General features: G+C 38.1%; 1 protein-coding gene across 11 annotated transcripts in view; it reads right to left on the reverse strand.

Annotated features, from left to right (window-relative positions):
* BBS9 (Bardet-Biedl syndrome 9) overlaps positions 1–20,465 on the reverse strand; it is a 454,270-nt gene that overhangs the window by 50,168 nt on the left and 383,637 nt on the right. For all 11 annotated transcript variants that reach the window (XM_086692905.1, XM_086692893.1, XM_086692922.1 and 8 more), the window contains one exon: positions 14,584–14,806. In XM_086692905.1, the coding sequence (XP_086549031.1) occupies positions 14,584–14,806 (223 nt within the window). The remainder of the gene's footprint in view (positions 1–14,583; positions 14,807–20,465) is intronic.

Genomic DNA, 20,465 nt, shown 5'->3' on the forward strand with positions numbered 1-20,465 from the left:
AAATAATAAACTATACTCTCCCTCCATTTCACTTATGAAGAAAAAGAGAAACAGGCTTTAATCAGAAGAAAGATACAGATACAATGGTTTATGGTTGGGGTCTCAATAATGGTGTGGTACAGGACGTGTTTTTCAATTGAAATAATGAAGTATGAAGTGTATAATTCATGAGTTTATAAATGTGTAAGTTATCACAGTCTGGTGTTTTACTAATTTTGAAAGATTTTTTTATCTCTTAAAAATATATAAAACATGTAATATCAGGTAACTTACTTGTATAATACACAGTCACATACACTGATAAATGTCTACCTTGACAAGGTTAACTTTATTTTTTCACTGAAACCCACCAGGCTTCTATACTTGAGCCCTTAATAGTTGCCATTGCCCTTGCTCATAATTAGAGAGCCAGTAAGCTGGAGCCTTGCACCCCTTGCCATGCTATTCGCCATAACAATGTTTTTGCTTCTTGTTTTATGGTTGCAGTCACTTCCAAGTTTATTTGTAACAAATGCCAAAAGTATCTCAGAGCAACCAACATGCAAACACCTGTACTAAATAAAAACCATCCTATCGGTATTAGCATAAATCATGGCTTCTGAAAGCTAGAGAGTGACATCACTTTATTTTTTGCTAACATTTTCCACATGACATTGGACCATGGCCCTAAAAGCAGACTTGAAAAAAATAAAAAAATTCTGAATAACCAAAATATTTATTTTTCAAATTTAAAAAATTAAAGATTTTAACAACTAAAAGCTACTTTTTAAAAAACATAAAGTTTAGACATATCATACAGAGGAATACAACTAAAGGTGCTTTACTTTTTAGAATTAGAAACTTATATGCTCTAAAAACCACCAGAAACAAGAGAATTGTTTCTCATTTTAATTTATAATTGTTTAAGAAATACCCAAATTACACATAAATCAGAAGGGACGGACTATTCCAACAATTTACTTGAATGAACACATTAAAAATGGAGTTTCTTCAAAGTTTAGTATAAAAGGATTCTCTAAAAGGTTGGCAGCATGGACCTGACTTCATTCAGCGTGACAGCTCAAAGTGGGAGAACATCCTCTCTACTTGCTATGGCTGCTCAGTGTCAGCAGAGCTGTTCCTATTTTAGAGCAGGTGTGTTGGCCAGAATTAAAAATGATTAAGACACAGGAATGGGCCAAACTGTATGGACTGGCCAATCTATCCTGCATATGTTTTAACACTTTTAAATGAAAATAATGTGATATAAAATAACTTTTAGTGACTGTCTCATGTAAGCCTCTGATGAGTGAATTGCTTTTAAGCACTTGATACTTTAAATACTTTACCCAGCCACCCTAAAATCTAAAGGAAAATGAAAAATAAATAAAACTTTAATAATATTCATCAATTTACATTGAAAGGAGAGAAATATATTCTTGTTTTCTAATTTTTTTTAATGTTTATTTATTTTTTTGAAAGAGAGACAGAGCACAAGCAGGGGAGGGGCAGAGAGAGAAGAAGACACAGAATTCTAAACAGGCTCCAGGCTCTGAGGTGTCAGCATGGAGCTGGATGCAGGGCTCGAACCCATGAACCATGAGATCATGACCTGAGCCAAAGTTGGACACTTAACTGACTGAGCCATCCAGGCGCCCCAAGAAATGTATTCTTCTTATTGTTGAAAATGCAATTCCCTGGACAGATAGTGGGTATTGGGAGTAAAAATTGAAAGGAAGAAAACAGGAAGTATATTTGTTATAATTTTGAGGTGAACCAGTACACCTTACTGCTGAAGACAGAGTCACTGGGGTAGCAAAAGCTGAGGTGGGGTAAAAGTTGAGGGGAGAAAACTGGAAAAACTGTTGCCGGTTTGTGGTGAATCTGTAGAAATCCCTTCATATTAGCAACTGCTGGAATAAATGCCCATTTTTCATCCTTATATTTGAAGACAAAACAGCCCCAAATATGAATAGAATATGTAAGAAAAGTTCTTTTTTAAATAATGCATGCCTCAGAGATAAATATCTTCCTGAGGGATGCTCTAGAGTATGGAGATACTTTTTCCTTTGGCCAATCTATGTTATTTTTAAAGATGCCACATATTACACAGAGTTAGGCTTTCGATTGTAATATTTCATATCAGAAAAGACAGCTCACATTCATAACTGGGTGAGGGTACAAATGGGCATTTTACAGATTTATCCATACGACATGACTAAAGACAGAGGTATAGTGATATGCTTTAAAAGTTATTTAATTTATCCCCCTGCTTTCAGGCAGGGTTTTTCCCAAATTATCTTTAGACTGTTGAGTATCCACATTAGTTTAAACATCTGCAAGGAAGGAAATTCCTCAAACTCCCCTGGTATTTTATTCTTGTATTAACAATCCTACTTCCAAGAACACGGCTTTGGTCATCACATTGTAATTAGTTACCAGCCAGCTTGTCTATCAACAAGTATTTGCTAAGTACACACAGGGAGAATGTTATTCTGTTAGGTCTTTGATGGTAGACCTTCCCCTATAGTTACTCTTAATTGCTTCTCCTGTCAAATACAACTCTAATCCTGGATTCAAATATTCTTGCACTAAATTTCCATTCATCCCATTATGGACTCCCTATTACAATGGATAAGAAGGAGCATCCTACTAAAAACTGAATGTTTTCTTTCCTTATACAATACAGTTTGATGTTCAAAACAATTTTGAAAGGTTTTGATGTTTCAAAACAAGGAGGTGTTATCTCAATATTTCAAGCGAAAAAATTATGGCTCCAAACAAGTATCTGCATAATTACTAAATGGCTGACTTCTCCTTCCCAGACTGGCTCTTGCAAATCATTTTAACTCACTGTCTCATCATTCACCCCTTCCTGCTCTCTCACAGAACATTATAAAACTTTACTCAGCATCTGGGCTTTATTAAACTTTTCTTTTTTTTATATCTCCACATATTCCCAAGTTATATCTAGGTTCTTATTTCTTCTCAAATACTAACTCTATTCAGTCTACCTATATTCTAGATTATTCCTCTGCCTCTTCAAAGTTTCCCATTTAACAAGAATGTTGCATTTTAGCACTCTCATCTTGCCACCACCTCCTGACCTTCAAACACTCCTGAACATAGTTTTTGAACAGAAGGGCAAGAAAAGAAATACAAACTTCTTCTTCTACCTTGTACCTTCCAATTATGGAAGAATCTTTGCTTGAGCTTCTTCTATCCTTGAGAGTATTGGCATCACTTCTGGAATTGCTTAAAATTCACTCCTCCCCACAGAACGGCTTCTTTTCCCAGATTTGTGATTCTGCAGCTAAATCCCAAATCCAGTGTTTCCCTCCCTATGCACACCCTTGGTTTCATCCAATTGCAAAGCTTTAATGACGAACTCTAAGCTCAGGATACTAAAATCTACTTTGCAGGCCTCCATCTTTCCCTGAAGCTAGAATTCCTCACATCCAGCTGTTGACACACATCCCTTCAAGGATGCATCTCAAGCATATTTGAAATGAAGCACATTATCCATAACAAAATGCACTTGCCAACTTAATCATTTCTATCAATGGCAACTAAAAACTGTGATATACTATCTGTATCCTTCTCTGTTTGTCATACTTCCCCTATCCTGCACACCACTGTCATATTAGTACTTCACACAGCTTATGAACCTATAATAGCTTCCATTACCATCTGCATTATGTGTGATCTCTTTTATCTAGCTTTTCAAGTTCTTATATTAATTAGTGTTTACTGATCTACCCGACTGAATTTCTAATCTGAAACTCACCAGTTTACTTACAGACCCACATCTTCTTGCCTCACTAACTCTCTATATATAATATCTGCCACCACCCTTTTTAAAACTCCACAATTTATACCTACTTCAAGACTTACCCGCTTTATAAAAAGCTCCACTGATTCATTCTAAAAATGTAAAGTAAACCAAGTCAATTTTCTATTTTTGATACTGTACTACAGTTCTATAAAATGTCACTATTAGGGAAAGCTGAATGAAGGGAACATGGAATTCTAGGCAGTATTTCTACATCTTCCTATGAGTCCACTATTCAAAATATTATAGGTATTTTATATTATTTCGAAATAAGAAGTTTAAAAAATATATAGTGGACATCAACTATATAAGTATAAATGTGCCAGGCATAAGTGGGGTGCTGAGGTCACAAAGAAGAATAACATACTGAGCCTTCCGTGCATGTTTCCCTCCTATCGGGGAGTGTTATGGACTGAACTGTGACCTCCCCAGAATTCACAGATTGAAGCACTAACCCCCCATATGGCTGTATTTGAAGATTGGGCCTTTAAAGAAGTAATTAAAGTTGAATGAGGTCATAAGGGTGTGGCTCTTATCCAAAAGGACTGGTGTGCTTACAAGAGGAGCAAGAGGCACCAAGAATTTACACATACAGAGAAAAAGGCCATGTGAGGACACAGATAAAAGGTGGCCATCTACAAGCCAAAGAGAAAGAAGTCAGGAGAAACCAAACCTGCCAGCACCTTGATCTTGGACTTGCAATCTCCAAGAACTATGAGAAAATACATTTCTGTTGTTGAGGCCACCCAGCCCATGGTGTTTTGTTATGGCGGCCTCAACAAACTAATACAGGAGTGAGGGATGAAGTAAAAATATTAAACCATGGTACCATATGATAAGCACTATAGTAGCCATATGCCCAGAGACCAAGGAGCATAGAAAACAGAAGTGCCAGGAAGACTAGGGAATGCTTTGTAGAACATTATTTCAGCTGGGTCTTCAGAAGTTAGTGGTAATTTTACCACCATCCAGAGACAGACTCTCTAAGCCAAGAAAAACTACAAGCCTGCAAAGCATAGTGTATTTGATGCAGTATCAGTAAAGGATTTTGAGGATAAAAGTGCAGGAGATAACAGCTAGGAGGATAATGTTGGTCTATTTCATAAAGAATGCTGTATTTTAGGCTTATGACTTTTGACTTAATGTGCTGTAGAATATTTTCAAGGAGGTAGGTAACATACCCAGATCCCTATTTTTGCAAAGAAACTCATATTCATGGAAAACTATAAATTCATTAGAGATGCACACAGATTTAGCTACAAAAATATTTACATATAATTATTTATCATCCTAAAATCAAAAATTATATATTTGACAAAAGGGAACTGATTAATTATGTAGGTATTAAAATAATATATTGTATTTAATAATGCAATAATGATATAATGAAAGTTTTTAGAGTAGGTTATAAAGCAATAGGTGTAGTATGACCCAATTTTATAAAAAAAATACATATATCCAAAGAAAAAAGATTGGAAGGATATGAATACACAGACACACACATAGAATACATCTATGTATATACACATACATAAATTTATATGTAGCAGAGTTTATATCTATTTCAGGGTGGTTGGATTATTAGTGATTTTTAATCTTCTTCTCCCCTAAATTTCTACAAAACATGTTTTATCTGTGTATTAAAGATATGAGTTACTTTTAACAATTTTATTACAATATAATTCACATATATAATTCACATTTTTAAAATATATATTCAGCGGTTTTTAGAACATCCACAGAGCCGTGCAGCCATCACTACAACCTAATTTTAGAATATTTTTCTCACTCCAAGGAAAATCCCATACCTTTTAGTTATTACTATCCATTTCTCCACCCCTACCTCACCCACAGCCCTAGGCAACCACTAGTATGCTTTCTGCCTCTATGAATTTACCAGTTTTGGACATTTTATATGATTGGAATCATATAGTATATAATATGCAGTCTTTTGAACTGGGTTTCTTTCACTTAGCATAATGATTTCAAAGTTCATTCATGTTGTAGTTCTTTATATTGCTGAAGAATATTCCACTATATGGATATGCCATATTTTTTACCTATTTATCAACTGATAAATACTTGGATTGCTTCCATTTTGGGGATATCATGCTGCTATGAATAATCACAAGATGTTTGCTTTTTATGGTAGTACTAAAAAGAATGAAGGAATGTTAGTACAAGAAGACTACTGGTAGGTCATTTTAAGATCCTAAATAGGACACAGGGACATTAAGTAAGGTAATAGCAGTGTGAACAGTAAAAGGAGATATATTTAGGATGTGCCACCATCACGTTTTGGTGACTGACTGAACATGGGCAGTAAAGGCAACAGAGTCAAAGCTGTTTTGAGGCCCCTGGCCTAGACATTGAGTAACATCATCTACTGAGATGAGACATGCAGAAGGAGGGGAGTTCAAGTGAGTTCAGCCATGTGCAGGTGGAGAGGCCTGTGGGGTATTGATGGAGACATGTGAATCCTGGAAGAGAGGCCAGACAGAAAGGTCCAAATGTAGAAATCATAGAATCCAAGGAGTAGTTGGATAAGACTGTCCAAGAGAGCATGAAGACAGAACACCAATAGTCAAGAGCCAGAAAAAGCAACAGGAAGCCACAAAGCAGACTGGAAAATACAGGCCTTAAGGGGACAGGGACAGTTTCCAATAGTGAAAGAAAAGCCAAGGAACGAAAATGTTACGACGAAATGGTCTCAGTGTAAAAGGGTACAGAGTAGCCAAATGAGTTATAGGCAAAGTGTTCACCAGATTTAGCAACTATGAAGTCACTCATGAAAGAGTGAATATTACTCAGAGATCAAGAATAGGCATAATTTGGCTTACTTTCAGAGAGGAGTTGCAGGAAAGGAGATAGGATGGAGACAGAGTCCATGAACTAGCTGCATACATTTATATAAGGAGTGTTGGGACTTGGGTTCATTTCTCATACCAGAAACACAAATAACCCCATAAATACATGGTCATTGCCTTTGAACAACTTATTTCCTTTGGGGAATAAAAAAAACATTAATTTTCCCAATTTATGAAGTTAGTCTTTGTTTTTTCTTTACCACCATTTCTGATACAATTATCCGGTTGCTTTCTATCATGGTCCCTTCTTATGAGTTATATACATATTTTGTAGGAAAATGTATACAATATATGGAAAAGAAAGAGGAGAATGATACTTAGTACCTGTAACTCCACCACCCAAAGTAATTACTATTAATACATACCTTGGTTTATATGTTTCTGAACCACATTTTGAGAAGTATATAGCTGAAGCTCAATCTTTCATTTTCTGCCTTTGCTGACTTACTTAGAAAGACATATCCTGCCTGCATATCTAGGTATCTGCCTTTATTTCCTTCTGTGTTCTATGATTTCATTTTTTTACATTTAAACCTCTTAACTATCTGAAATGTATTGTAGCACATGGTATAGACTAAGCAATCTATTTTTTTTCTCCAAATGGTTAGCCAGTTCCCAGCACCATTTTTAAATTCATCTTGCCCTCTCTCCACCACTTTGAAATGCCATATTAGCACATGAGGTCTGAGTTCAGATTAGTACATTCTACATTCTTATATATTTGATTGGCAGACAGGGAGGTGAATTCTATTCCTTATAGAAGTTCTAATGATCCCAAGTAGTCACAGAAAAGCAAAAGTATAACACAAAGATATTCACTCAAAAACTAAGAGACCACTTATAAAATTAGTCTCTCCTCAAATATCTTTCCACACTTAACACTAGATGAATCCCGCCTGCTATCACCTTTTACATGGGTTCATCTCTCACCAACTGTTGGAAATTATTGCAAAATCAGCATGAATAGGCTGCAGAGGGAAATTGTAACTCTTGCAAATGATGCAAGATTTAAAACAGCTAAAATGTAATTAGAGACACAAGGCAGTGACCAGTGAAAATCTGGCAATCATTCCAGTTAATCAAGAGAGGAAAATTGACCCGAAGATGACAGGATAGATGTTTCTGGAGAAAGTGATTTGCATATCAAGCAATTAAGAAAGACCCCTCCCCACCCCCCCCCATCCCCCCCGGGAAATGGATGATGCTTTGGGATATTTTTTCCTAAAAGGGAAGCCTCTTTGGGGCTCCTGGGTGGCTCTGTCAGTTGGAGCATTCGACTCCTGATTTCAGCTCAGATCATGGTCTCATGGTTGTGAGATGGAGCCCCTCATCATGGAACCACGTAGTGGGTGTGGAGCCTGCTTAAGATTCTCCCTCTCCCTGTATGGAAACCAATTTGACAATAAATTTCAAAAAAAAAAAAAAAAAAAAAAGAAAATGGATATTTGAAAATAAAAAAAATAAAAAATAAATAAAAAAGATTCTCTCTCTCCCTCTCCCTCTGCTGCTCACAAACAAACCCTCTTTGTAAAGGTGATTCTAAGGTCAAACGTGTCTACCAACATGCCACAAACAAGCAAAAAGAAAAACCCAACAAAATTCTTTCATTGCTGTTTTTAAGAATTAGCACATAATTGTAGGCATGAACATAAGTTTTGGCAAATACATGATAGAGACAAATAAAATACAAATAAACTTACTGTAAATTTTAATTTTACTTATTTTTCAATTAAACCTTGTTTATTTTCCCCAATAAAAAGAGTAAAATATTGGTTCCAGTTTCAGGTAGTCTTTTTCTGATACCAATTAGTCTCAAACCTTTCATACTTTAATCAATTTTGAATGTTCTATTTGGTGTACCAAGCTCTCATGTTATAACCGCAACACTGCCATTTACTGTTACTTTATAACAAATATTCAAAAAAGGCAAATTTTACACTCTTCTTTTTTAAAATTTCCTATCTGATCTCACATTTTTCTCTTCTAACTCTAGAATTCTTCTGTCCTCACAAGTGCCTTTTAGATTTTACATCAGTATTCATAATTATTATTAATAGAAGCTCACATTTAGTAAGAATTTGCTGTGTCAGGCACTTACTAAGCATCTTTCAAGTACTGCCATATTTAATTTGGCTAAAACTCCGGTAGAGTACCATTATTATTCCTATTTATAGTTGAAAAAATCAAGAAGCTAACAAGCTAAGAAACTTTTCCTGTATTATACAACTTAACTGATAAAGGGCCAAGCTAGCTCATGTACTCTTGAAGACAAAGTCCACTTCACAGTTGCACAGTTGACCCTTGATCGATGCAGGGGTTGGGTGGGTTGAACCCTGTGCACCTGAAAATCCACATATAACTCTTGAATCCCCAAACACTTACTAACAGTCTATGGTTCACTGGAAGCCTTACCAAAAACATAAACAGCTGACTAGTACACATTTTGTATGCTGTATAGATTATACACTGTATTCTTATAATAAAGTGAGCTGGGGAAAAGAAATGTTATTAAGAAAACCATAAGGAGGGGCGCCTGGATGGTGTAGTCCATTAAGTGTCCAACTCTTGATTTGGGGTCAGGTCATGATCTCACAGTTTTTGAGTTCAAGCCATGCATTGGGCTCTGTGCTGAGGGTACGGAGTCTGCTTGGGATTCTGTCTCCCTCTCTCTCTGCCCTTCCCCCGCCCACTATCTCTCTCAAAATAAATGAAAACAAGCCTTAAAAAAATCATAAGGAAGAGAAAATACATTACCAGCACTGTACTGTATATATATGTATATATATAAAATTCCATGTTAACATAGACCTATGCAGTTCAAACCTGTGTTGTTCAAGGGTCAACTGTATTCTACCATTTTGGAACTCCTTTTTTAAAAAAAAAAAACAAAAAACGAACAAATAGATTCAGAAGCCATTTAGTGACTTTTCCAGAAGCCTTTCCTATATTGAATTTGTCTAAATTTCTTAAATGAAAAACTTCAAACTTATAAAAGTTCAAATAAAGTGTAAAACCAACAGCTAAATCACACTGACAATATGAAAGTAAACACCAAATGTCTTACCAAGCATTAAAGTGAGACCTCAGAAAGTTAACTTAAAATACTACTGAAATGGGTCATTTGGAAAAAGCCTTGAAATAACATCAAACCCTTAAGGCAAAAAGGTCATTAACTCAAGTTTAAAATACTAAAAAGTGGGAGTTTTAAATATATTTCCTCAAAGGATAGAATAGATACCTTATTCAAATTTTTATTCTCCGTTTTCTTCTACCCACTTAACAGAGTAAAGACGTACAAGAGACCAATTTTGTGGTGGTCCATACCACATTTCAAAGTATGTTTTCTGACCCATACCTGAGAAAAGGCTCATCTTATTTATAAAACTGTTTTCTCCCCCTACCCTAAATCAGCTTCCTTGAGGTCCAGGAATCCGAAAGTGCCAAACCAAATACAGCTGAAGCTATGGCCCATTGCAATGTCTGACTCATTTGATCACGTTAAGAGAATATTCCCCTGAGGCACTTGACCAGGCTGGATGGCCCTTAAGCCTTTTTTCTTGCCCAGCTTACTCTACCTGCCCTGCTGTGGGGCCCATACCATTTGCTCTCCAAGCTTCCAGCTGATGGGTCATCAGTAACTCATTCCACCTCTTGGGGGCCAAAGCATCACCTAGACACATGAAGGTTAAAAATCCATACAGAAATGATACAAAGCTCCAGCATTCATGAGGTTAAAATGATTTGCCTGCAAATACCATAAGTTAGGCCCACCACATGTGCATTAAGTTCTGCATAAATGTGCTTAAGGGAGTCAAGTCTTAGCTATAATTAGAGCCCCTGAAATGTCAAACTAGACAGTGAGGTCATAAAAGGAAGCCTCTGGCAATCTAAGGCAAATCTCTCAGCTTCAAGCACCTGCAGGGACAAGCAGATAACAAACAAGTATAAGAAGCCAGCTAGGCCACTTACAGGCATTCACATTCAGATTTTTTAAAAACACTGCCCTGGTCCTCTGTGACTCTTTCTCTAAGGGGATGCACACAACTGAGATTAGAAAGAAGACATTTAATGGAAGTGCAATATTCCCCATCAGAAAAAAATGTGAATACCAGAGCTATAGGCAGGAGGCATGGAAGTTTGGTGGTTCTACAATAAAAATTTTAAAAATAATAATAATTTTTAAAAAATCATTTACCCAGAAAGGGATAGGCTAAATCTTGATGGAGAATCTGAAGGTTGATAAGGACAAACAGAAAAAATGTGAGGCAAAAAGTCCACAAGGTAATTCCCAGTGGGAAAGATTTTCAAACTCTGGATGCCAGGGAGGATGTTGTCATCATGGCCTTTACTGGAGCAAAGAAAGGGCACATCCAAGGTGCCGGGCTCATAAAGTCATGAGGCTAGAAAAGACCAAGAGTTTTTTATTCTGAGATGTTTATCCATCTGCGATTTAATAAGGAACATGGTAAAATTACACACACTCCTGCCTTTTAATACCAACCACTAAGTCGCTTCCTCTTCCTAGGCCTCGGTTACCTCAGCTGTTAAGTGAGGGAGGTGAACCAGAATATTTCTGAGTTCCTGCCCAGCTTTTAGTATATGTGCTGCCGAAGCGAGCACTCCTGCCCAGCTTTTAAAAAAAAGATCAGGTCTGTGAAAAATGGTCGTGCGCTTATGTGTTCAGAAACTCATTCCTTTCTAATATGCCACTTTACCTTTGTGTATTCTGAAACCAATTATTATTAACTAAACTAACACTGTAAATTGCATAATTACTGGCTTGAAGCAGAAAATAACACAGTATTTCTTATTATCTCTGTGATAATGGTATCATATCACCTATGGAGATGATAAAAATAAACCACAAGCGAAGACAAATCTTTAACATATTCTTCACAGCAAAGAAAAGACACTGTGTAAAACTATTTCTGCCCTCTTCCCCCTCCCCACCCCCCAACAGTGCTGGACTAATTTAAGTGAAAAGAAGGGCAGATCAAGAACAGCTTACACAGGAGAAAGCTTGGGCTAGAAATGTATTTGTACCATTATGGTCTGTGTAGTCTAGAGGGAAGCACAGTAGGCTAGATTAGATTCTAGACTTAATCCTTCTGGTCACCACGTAACTCTGATCAGATATTTAGCTTTTCCTAACTTCATTTTCTGTTTATAAAAAGCAATAATCCTACATGTTTTTTCCACCTGAGAAATGTGCTAAGGACAGAAAGAAGTGTGTGAAAAATTTGAGTTCTAGGGAGGAAAGGTATTATAGGTAATAATGGAGCATGTTAATAACAAAGAACACTGATTTAACAATTTTTCAAAACTCACTACCATGACTGGATCAAAGCCAGTGGGGATAGAGAGTCACTCAACCAGAGTAAAAAACTGGGTCATGGGTAAGCAGAAGCAATGAAGACAATGACAGTACAGCACAGCAGAAAGCCAAACCCTCCCCAGTGGACTGAACTTGGCTAGACTAGGCATGAGAGGCATAGACCTGGCTTACAGGAGCCTGCTTTGTGAACAAATACATTCTCCATCTTCCTGCGTTTCTTCATTTCTCCCTCCCTCCCTTCTCCTCCTCCTTTCCTCTGCCCCTTCCCTCCACACATTCAAAAATTTTGCATCAAGGGCTTATATGGACACAGCTCTCAAGCTGTTTCTACACCTAGTTATTTAAACAAATGACTAAAGTTCCATAATCAACAAATGTGACTAAGGGAGCATGTGTTCTCTCCAGGCGTGCAGGTCTTTGCTAACAGCATTGTCACTGGCTTCCTAATGGCTGTTTCTAAAGAGGCTCAGACAGGGAGACAGGAAGGTGGGGAACAGAAGGTAGGGCTGCTGACGCTTCTATAGATGTGCCAGCCAATCGGGGGCTGATCCCATCTCTTTCTTCAGTTTTCTCTTTCACATATTTGTCCCTCTCCCTCAAGCCTCCTTTGTTTTTCCAATCAGCAAGGAAGGAGAGAAAGCCATGTACTGAGTGCTGATCATAGTAAATGTTTTTCATTTACTATCTCATTAAACCTAAATATTTATTTCTTATAAAAATAAATCTGTAATAGTGGACAGAAGACAGATGAGTAGAGGCCAAAGGACTAGTTAGGATGATGTTAACAAGGGCAAGATGGAGAGGGCCTAGATTAAGATAAACTGTATTAGAACTGTTTCTAGGTGGAAAGACATTTCTATTCTGAAATGTCATATTAAAAATATTCTTTTGGAATAAAAGTTAGGTTCTGTCCATGCGTAAGTAAGGTAAAAAATATTTCAAATCAGGGGCATCTGGGTAGCTCATCGGTTAAGCATCTGACTTTGGCTCAGGTCATGATCTCATGGTTGGTGGGTTTGAGCCCTGCGTGGGGCTCTGTGCTGACAGCTCAGAGCCTGGAGCCTGCTTTAGATTCTGTGTCTCCCTCTCTCTCTGCCTCTCCCCTGCTCATGCTCTCTCTCTCAAAAATAAAATAAACATTAAAATTTTTTGTCAAATATTTCCAATCATAGAATATAGAAACCCATGATCCCAAATGAGCTATTTTCCCACCCCCAAATTTACAGGCTGAATTACACATATATCACAATGGTAATAATTAAGGGGCACCTGGCTGGCTCCATTGGAGCGTGCAACTCCTGATATTCAGGTTGTGAGTTTGAGCCCCATGTTGGGTGTAGAAATTACTTAAATAAATAAAACTTAAAAAAACAGGTAATAATTAAATATTACCAATGGTAATAATTATAGCTTTATTTTTTGAGCGTGTCTCTATTCCAGGCATCGTGCTAGGCACTTGACAAACATCTAAGGCCCCAGTGACAAGGGAGGCATTATTACACCCCTTTCACAAGGAAGAAACTAAGACTCTGGAAAGTTAACTAACATATCCAGGGTCATATAAGTAGTAAGGGATAAAGGCACGACCCAAACACTGGTCTGTCTGCCTCCAGAGTCTGTGCTTATTAGATTATGCTATGCTGCTCTCTATGTTTATCTTTTTAGGTTTTCGTTTGCGTTCCTTTTTACTTCTAGGAATGCTGATTGAGGGAAAAAGGAAGCAAGAGGAAGGGCATCAGCATGGGGGTGGGAAGGAGCACATAATACTTGAAAGAAGGAAGAAGAGAAAACCACACCACTTCTCTCTGATACTAGGGCGCTTGCTTTAGAAGGAAATAGATCCTACAGCTACTGCATTTAATTCATTTATATACTTGAAGTCCTTTGTTGTTGCTATAAAGACAGACACCATGAGGGAAGCAGGACGTGGGAGCTGCTGCCTATGAGGGACACAAGTACACCACCATTGATTGCTTAGCCCCTCTGACCATGGGAAGAGCTGACCTGGATGACCACGGCCATCACTTTGCTCCTGGTAGGGCAAGCTGTGTCTCTCTCTACCTTGGCTTATAGGTGCCATGACTCTGGAGCCTGTTCACATCTCCTGATCCCAGTCTTTTTCTTTGTCTCTTCCCCTTTATTCTGATGACCACAATCCAAGCAAACACCAGAAGGGATAGGACTCATCTGGATTACATTAAGTGCTTGTATTATGCTATTTACATTTATGAAATATGGTATCGCGAGACCACATTTAGTAAAACTTTTCCTTAAAAATAGTTTTATTCGCTAATCCACTTTTTATTGGTTAGAAGCAAAACAAAATGGCTCATATATTTAAAAACAGAGGGAAGAAAAAAGACATACCATTCTAGAAATGTCTAGCAAGCAAATACCCCAGGAATATTTATCCAAGTGGTTACCCTGGGATATCTGAGGGGAAATGTGAAAGCAATTTTCTTGGCTATCATCACTTTAATATGAAATGTAAACCCCAAATACAACCTCAGGCGCATTCCTTTAATTTGAGTAAAGTAGTTGTGTTTAGGGAGCATGGATGAAGCTCTTACCTGGCATGACCATGGTCTGTGGGGCTGCCGCATCCGTACTTAAGCAGAGCCGTCCACCTTTGGCTAATCTATCACAGAGCAAGGTGATATGTTTCTTTAGTCGGCTTGTGTCTTTGGGTATGTTCAGCTGGCTGCTGAGGTTCAAAGCCTGCTCCTTTGAACTCTTTGAGAGGCAAGTCTTCAAGAGGTGGGAAATGGCAGCATCCACTGTTTCTTCCCAGCCCTAGATACAAGAGCCGATTTTGAATTTAGGCAAAGATGACAAATGAGCAAAGTAGGCACTTACTGTTCATCAAGTTAGAAGATTGAGTGTTTACGTCCAAGTGTTAGGGACCTGTTGAGAGTTTGGTTTCTGGAATATTTCATACCAGTCTGGTTTTGAATTCTAGCTCTGTCAGCTGTTTGATCAGGAGCAAGTTACTTAATTCCTCTTAGTCACCATCCTTATCTACAAATGAGGATACTAATATTAGTCTGCAGCTCCAAAGACTGGGGTGATTAAATGAGATGCTATATGAAAAGCATTTAGCCCTGTGCCAGACATAATAAATAACAATAATAATAATCCCAGGTATAGGTATGATTGATGACCTGGATCCTGAAGCTGCCAGGATTATAGTTCATTTTGCCTTATCTTTCTGCTGAAGGAGACTGGCCAGGACAGGGAGGTCCTCTGAATATCTTGGGGGAAACTGGAATGTAGAGAAAATCCTGGCGTCTCTCACAGCAATTGGTCCCACAGCCTTGGGGTTGTAGGCAGAAACCAGAAGAGTTTATTTCAAGGGAGATTTTGTGAGACACAAGCCTATCTAGTCCCACTTCACTGCCCAGGTGACAGAAAGTGACAGAAAGTGAGCAAGTGGGACATTTACCCCACTTCTGCTGGGACCATATGGCTGTGCTACAATGAAAACCTCAAGAAATGCAGTGTCCCCTTAGCACCACGAAGGCTGTAATTCTAGGAATAACAATGTTGGGCAGGGACCTCTTCGCGATCATGGAGGGTATCAGCACTGGCAGAAGTGGCATGAGGAGGAACCCACAGGTGGGTTCAGATAACAACAGGGCAAGAAGCAGGAGGGGTCGGCTATAAGCTCCCATTGCGCATCCCTGGGGGGTCCTAGAGACAGCCAGGTACAACTTTTATAGAGGTCTGTAGGTCCTAAACAGCACGAGTGGGAATATGAAAGCACGAGTGAAATCTGGGTATTATTGCCAATGTGACTCCATTTATACCCAGAGGTTGGCAAAACCTAGAGCTCCACAGGCCTGACAATCAAAATGAAAATACAGAGGAAGACATTGAGTGAATTTATTCACACAGAATGCTACAGAATAGTCCAAGCCCCTTATATAAGAGGTGAGAAACCTGAGACTCAGAAAGAAAACTCCCCCCCACCTCCTTCCACCCTCCCCACTTCCCTCCCCACGCCCCACCCAGCCACAGAGATCTACTATTTGCATTGCTCCATCCTCAACCTTATTGGCTAGAGCTGTCTTTCAAATACGCAAATTGGATTAGGTAATTCCTTACCCTGCGCTGTGGTGGCTGGCTGTGTATTTGGTTTCCCCACCAGAGTGCCTGGCATTCTTCATACCCCTAGCACTATGTTTAATAAACAGAGGGTGATCAAGAAATAAAGGGGTGTGTGGGTGGCTCAGTCGGTTAAGCAGCTGACTTCGGCTCAGGTCATGATCTCGCGGTCAGTGAGTTCAAGCCCTCCGTCGGGCTCTGTGCTGACAGCTCAGAGCCTGAAGCCTGTTTCAGATTCTGTGTCTCCCTCTCTCTGACCCTCCCCCATTCATGCTCTGTCTCTCTGTGTCTCAAAAATAAATAAACGTTAAAAAAAAAAAAAGAAATATGTTAGCTAGACAGAGAGAGACATGGTAAGATAGAGAACTAGGATATTAGAGCTGGGAGGACTTTGGAGATCTTTAGTCCAGTCTTGTGGGATTTTCCTAGGACCCCATATACAATAGCAACCATCTGTCTAGGCATGGTTGTCTTCACACAGTCCAAAATTACAACTTTTGGAGGCAGTTCACTACTTCCAGGGACATGTGTAACCAGCAGAAAGCTATTCTTATACCGAGCCAAAATCTGCCCCACTGGCCCTTAGTCTACCCTCCAGAGCCATGCACAATAAATCTAACCTCTCTTCTACATGACAGCCCTTTATATCTGTGAAGACAGCAGTTCTGTACCCTCGCCTCCAGAATAAACAGCCTCAGTTCCTCCAGCTCTTCCTAATATAAACATGGTTTCAAGTTTTCTCTCCATCCTGACCACTTGTCTTTGAATGAGCTCCAATTTTAAACACTTAAAAAATTTATACAGCTAACTAGAGAACCCTAAACTGACCCCAAGACACCAGGCTAAGGATGGGAGTACAGGTTAGGAAATAGCCATCCTTCCCATTTACAAGCAATTCTCCCTGCCAGCCTGGCCTCTGGTTGTCTCTGCTCTCTTGGCAACTGTATCAACTCCTGATTCACAATCAGTGACCAGAAAACTAAACTCTAGACCTTTTTCATACTTGCCACACATCTTCCTTCTAGGCTTGTGCAGTTGGTTCTTTAGACCTAAGGGCAGACTCTATACATGTCCACTGAAGAACTCCCCACTAATTACCGAAATCAAGGTATTTTACTTTACTGACCCATTATAGACACTGCTAGGCAAATTAGGATACAAATTAATTACTTTACACTCATCTTGAATATCCTTTCAAGAGATGTCAAAAACTGTAAAAACAGCTTCCTACTCCAAACCACTAAATAATGAACCGGTAGTTACCACAAAGGCATCTCTATACAACTACCAAAATCTAGACAAATATCTAAAATGGAATTTGTATTTCAATGATAATGGGAAAAGGTGAATTAAGACAAAATAGTAAACCAGATGTCATCTGAGAGGACATATTTTCAAGTTCTTTCAGAGCCATTGACAAAGACCTCTGGAGTATAAGAAGGAAAGATCTTTTGCATATAATTTGGCATTTGTGTGCTCTGTGGTCATTTCAGCACTGAAACAGTTCCTACAATTTTATAGACTATTTGTTTAAGCAAACTACTATTTTCATACGTAACTTACAGTAGCATATTAGATCATTTAAGTAGATATGGCATTTAGTTAACATGGAGGTACTACGAATTTTGTTTCTTACTGCCAACTTGCAGATCAAGTCAAAAACCATGTCATGTTTAGGTATTTGGCATGGCTATTTCTTTAATATAATGAGGCACGATGCCAATACTTTTTAGAAGGATTGCTACTAAAATATAAGATTATTATTTGGAAGGACTATATTGTTACATAAACTCAAATATGATAATAAAAGGAAAGTTTATGACACAAATGAAGAGCCTTTGAAATGAGAGTTTTATTAAATAAAAATACAGTGATAATTCAACGACCAAACATGTAGCATACTTACCTCAGGAAATGTGAACCAGAACTATGTGGAAATGCATAATCTTCCAGTGTGAGAAGTGCCTTAAAGGTAAGCTATTTTAACCATATTTTTGGTGTTTGAATCCACCACTTTTATTTATAGCTCTTAAATTGACAAGTCTAATATTCAGTCTTAACGCCTAAACACACACACACACACACACACACACAGACACCATGCACATACCTACTCTTTATCCTTTACAGTTGAGTATCAATTTTACTAATATTTTCCCTCTTCTAACTGTGAGAGTGAAAGAAAATCCTAACTTTGGGAAAATTGTGCTAAAAGTTATCTAGAAGGGGAGAAACTGCTAAGCATGTGCTCTTTAGTAAGAACTGATTTGATTTTACTTCCCAAATCCCATGTGTGGTTTTTAGAAAACAATAGCAGGTGGGAAGTTAAACTAATTAATTAATGTGTGAATAAATAATGTGTCAATAAATAAATTTAAATGCACATGTTACTCTGTTTTATCTTCTTTATAATCCATGTCAGTATTAGAAATTAATTTATTTACCAGGTTTTTGGTGCTTACTTTATCTAGTCTAATATTGATAATTCGGGTTTTCCTTTGTTCCCAAGGACTACGCTCAACCCCATGTGGTAACTTCATTTTTGTCTTAGCCCTTGCTACCTGAGCCCCTACATTGGGAGCCTGCTTACAAAGTTACTCCTTTATGGACTGGGCTGCCTTACCCCTGCCAAATGCCCTCCACGGAACTGGACCCAACAGGTGTGGCCCTGCTGTCTGACTTCTCTAATGCCAAGTTGTCTGCTGCACACATCCGCCAACATGATTTCCCAGTGCTCAGTTTTCATGTTTCACCTGCCTGTGTTGAGGCTGCTATACCCCATGCTGGTTCCAGGTGCCTCTCTGTACCAGATGATGCCTCATTTCTATGAGTCAGCTTTGTAAATTCAAGGCCTTGGCTTCTCTTCTCTGTTCCTCCTCCTGACTGAAGACAGTCAACTGAGCTATACTTTTTGCTATCCAGACAGCAGGCAGCCTCTGCTGAATTTCCAACTTCTGCTCTAACTGCTCTGCTAGTCTGCCCTGGTCACTGTGCCTAAACACCAGCACAAGCAAGCGGTTTATGAGAAATAGTGAGAAGCAGAAAGTTTGACCACATTTGTAAAGTTAATTTCCTAGGGAATCAACCAAAGTAACCAAAGAAAAAATTAAACCAGAAGAGTATTCTCCTACCACCTGTGTATTAAAACAACTGGGTTGAAGACAGCTGCCTCTAGGTTTCTAGGTTCCAACTTCACCTCCTTCGCCTCAACTTCCCCTTCTCTGTAAGACCTTAGGATAATCACTTAATATCTGTGGGCTACATCTGAGGTCACCACAAAACAGGAATAACGCTATTTGCCATCCCAGGCACTCTGAAATCGTAAGTGGAAGACGCTATGAAAAAAGTATGCATATTCAATCCTACTTTAAAAAAACCAGAAAATACAAACACACCACTGAAGTCCAATATTCAAAGTAACATCTTTAAACTTTTATTCAAATTACAAACTTCTGCAAATGTATGTTTATAATAGAAGCACTACCACATCCTTAACTATAGTAGTATAGGGGGAAATACCACAAAACCCCATCACCAAATGTGCACACAGTCAGTTCTAAGGGAGAGAGGAAATGTAAAAAAAAGGAGATCTGTCTAAAGGAGCAAATGGAGATTATGCAGCTATAGCCCAGATTTCAGCTGAGGAGAGAAAACTCTCAGAAATAGCTTGTCTTACATTATACATTTGAAGGTAAGATAACCTTTACATCATATTCATTTATCTGAAAAAGAGAACTATATCAAAGAGAAGTAAATTTCCTCTTGAAAAGATGTAAAGGGTGCACAAGGAAAAGTCTTGGTATTTATGATTGCTCTATGGAGCCTTATGGTCATTATTACTTTGTGCTATATTGTAGAGTTTCATACTTAGCCAAGAATACCCTAAAGATAATCACAGGAAGGGTCATTGCAAATTGAGGTACAAACAAAATTTAGTGCTATACTTGTAAATTATACATTCTGGAAGATGAGAGAATTTTTCAGGATTTATCTGGGTTCAGTTTATTTCCAAAGAATAGATTATATTCAGTGAATCTTTCTCTCATGCAGAGGGCTCAAAATGTTGAGCTATTTACCCTGAAAAGTAAAACAGCTCTTTGAAACTAAAACACAATAAAATAAAAGGGGATTAAGAGCACACTTATTGTGATGAGCATTGAGCAATGTCTAGAATTGCTGAATCACACTATATTGTATGCCTGAAACTAATGTAACACTGAATGTTAACTATACTGGAATTTTTAAAAACAGGAAAAATGACCAAATAATGAACACAAACCTTCAAGAATTAAAAAAAAAAAAAAAAAAAAAAAAAAAAAGACACCAAGCTATATGGCCTCTATGACAT

Source organism: Puma concolor, chromosome A2 (genome assembly GCF_028749965.1).
Source record: "Puma concolor isolate L17-30 chromosome A2, mPumCon1.1.hap2, whole genome shotgun sequence".
Lineage (NCBI taxonomy): Eukaryota > Metazoa > Chordata > Mammalia > Carnivora > Felidae > Puma > Puma concolor.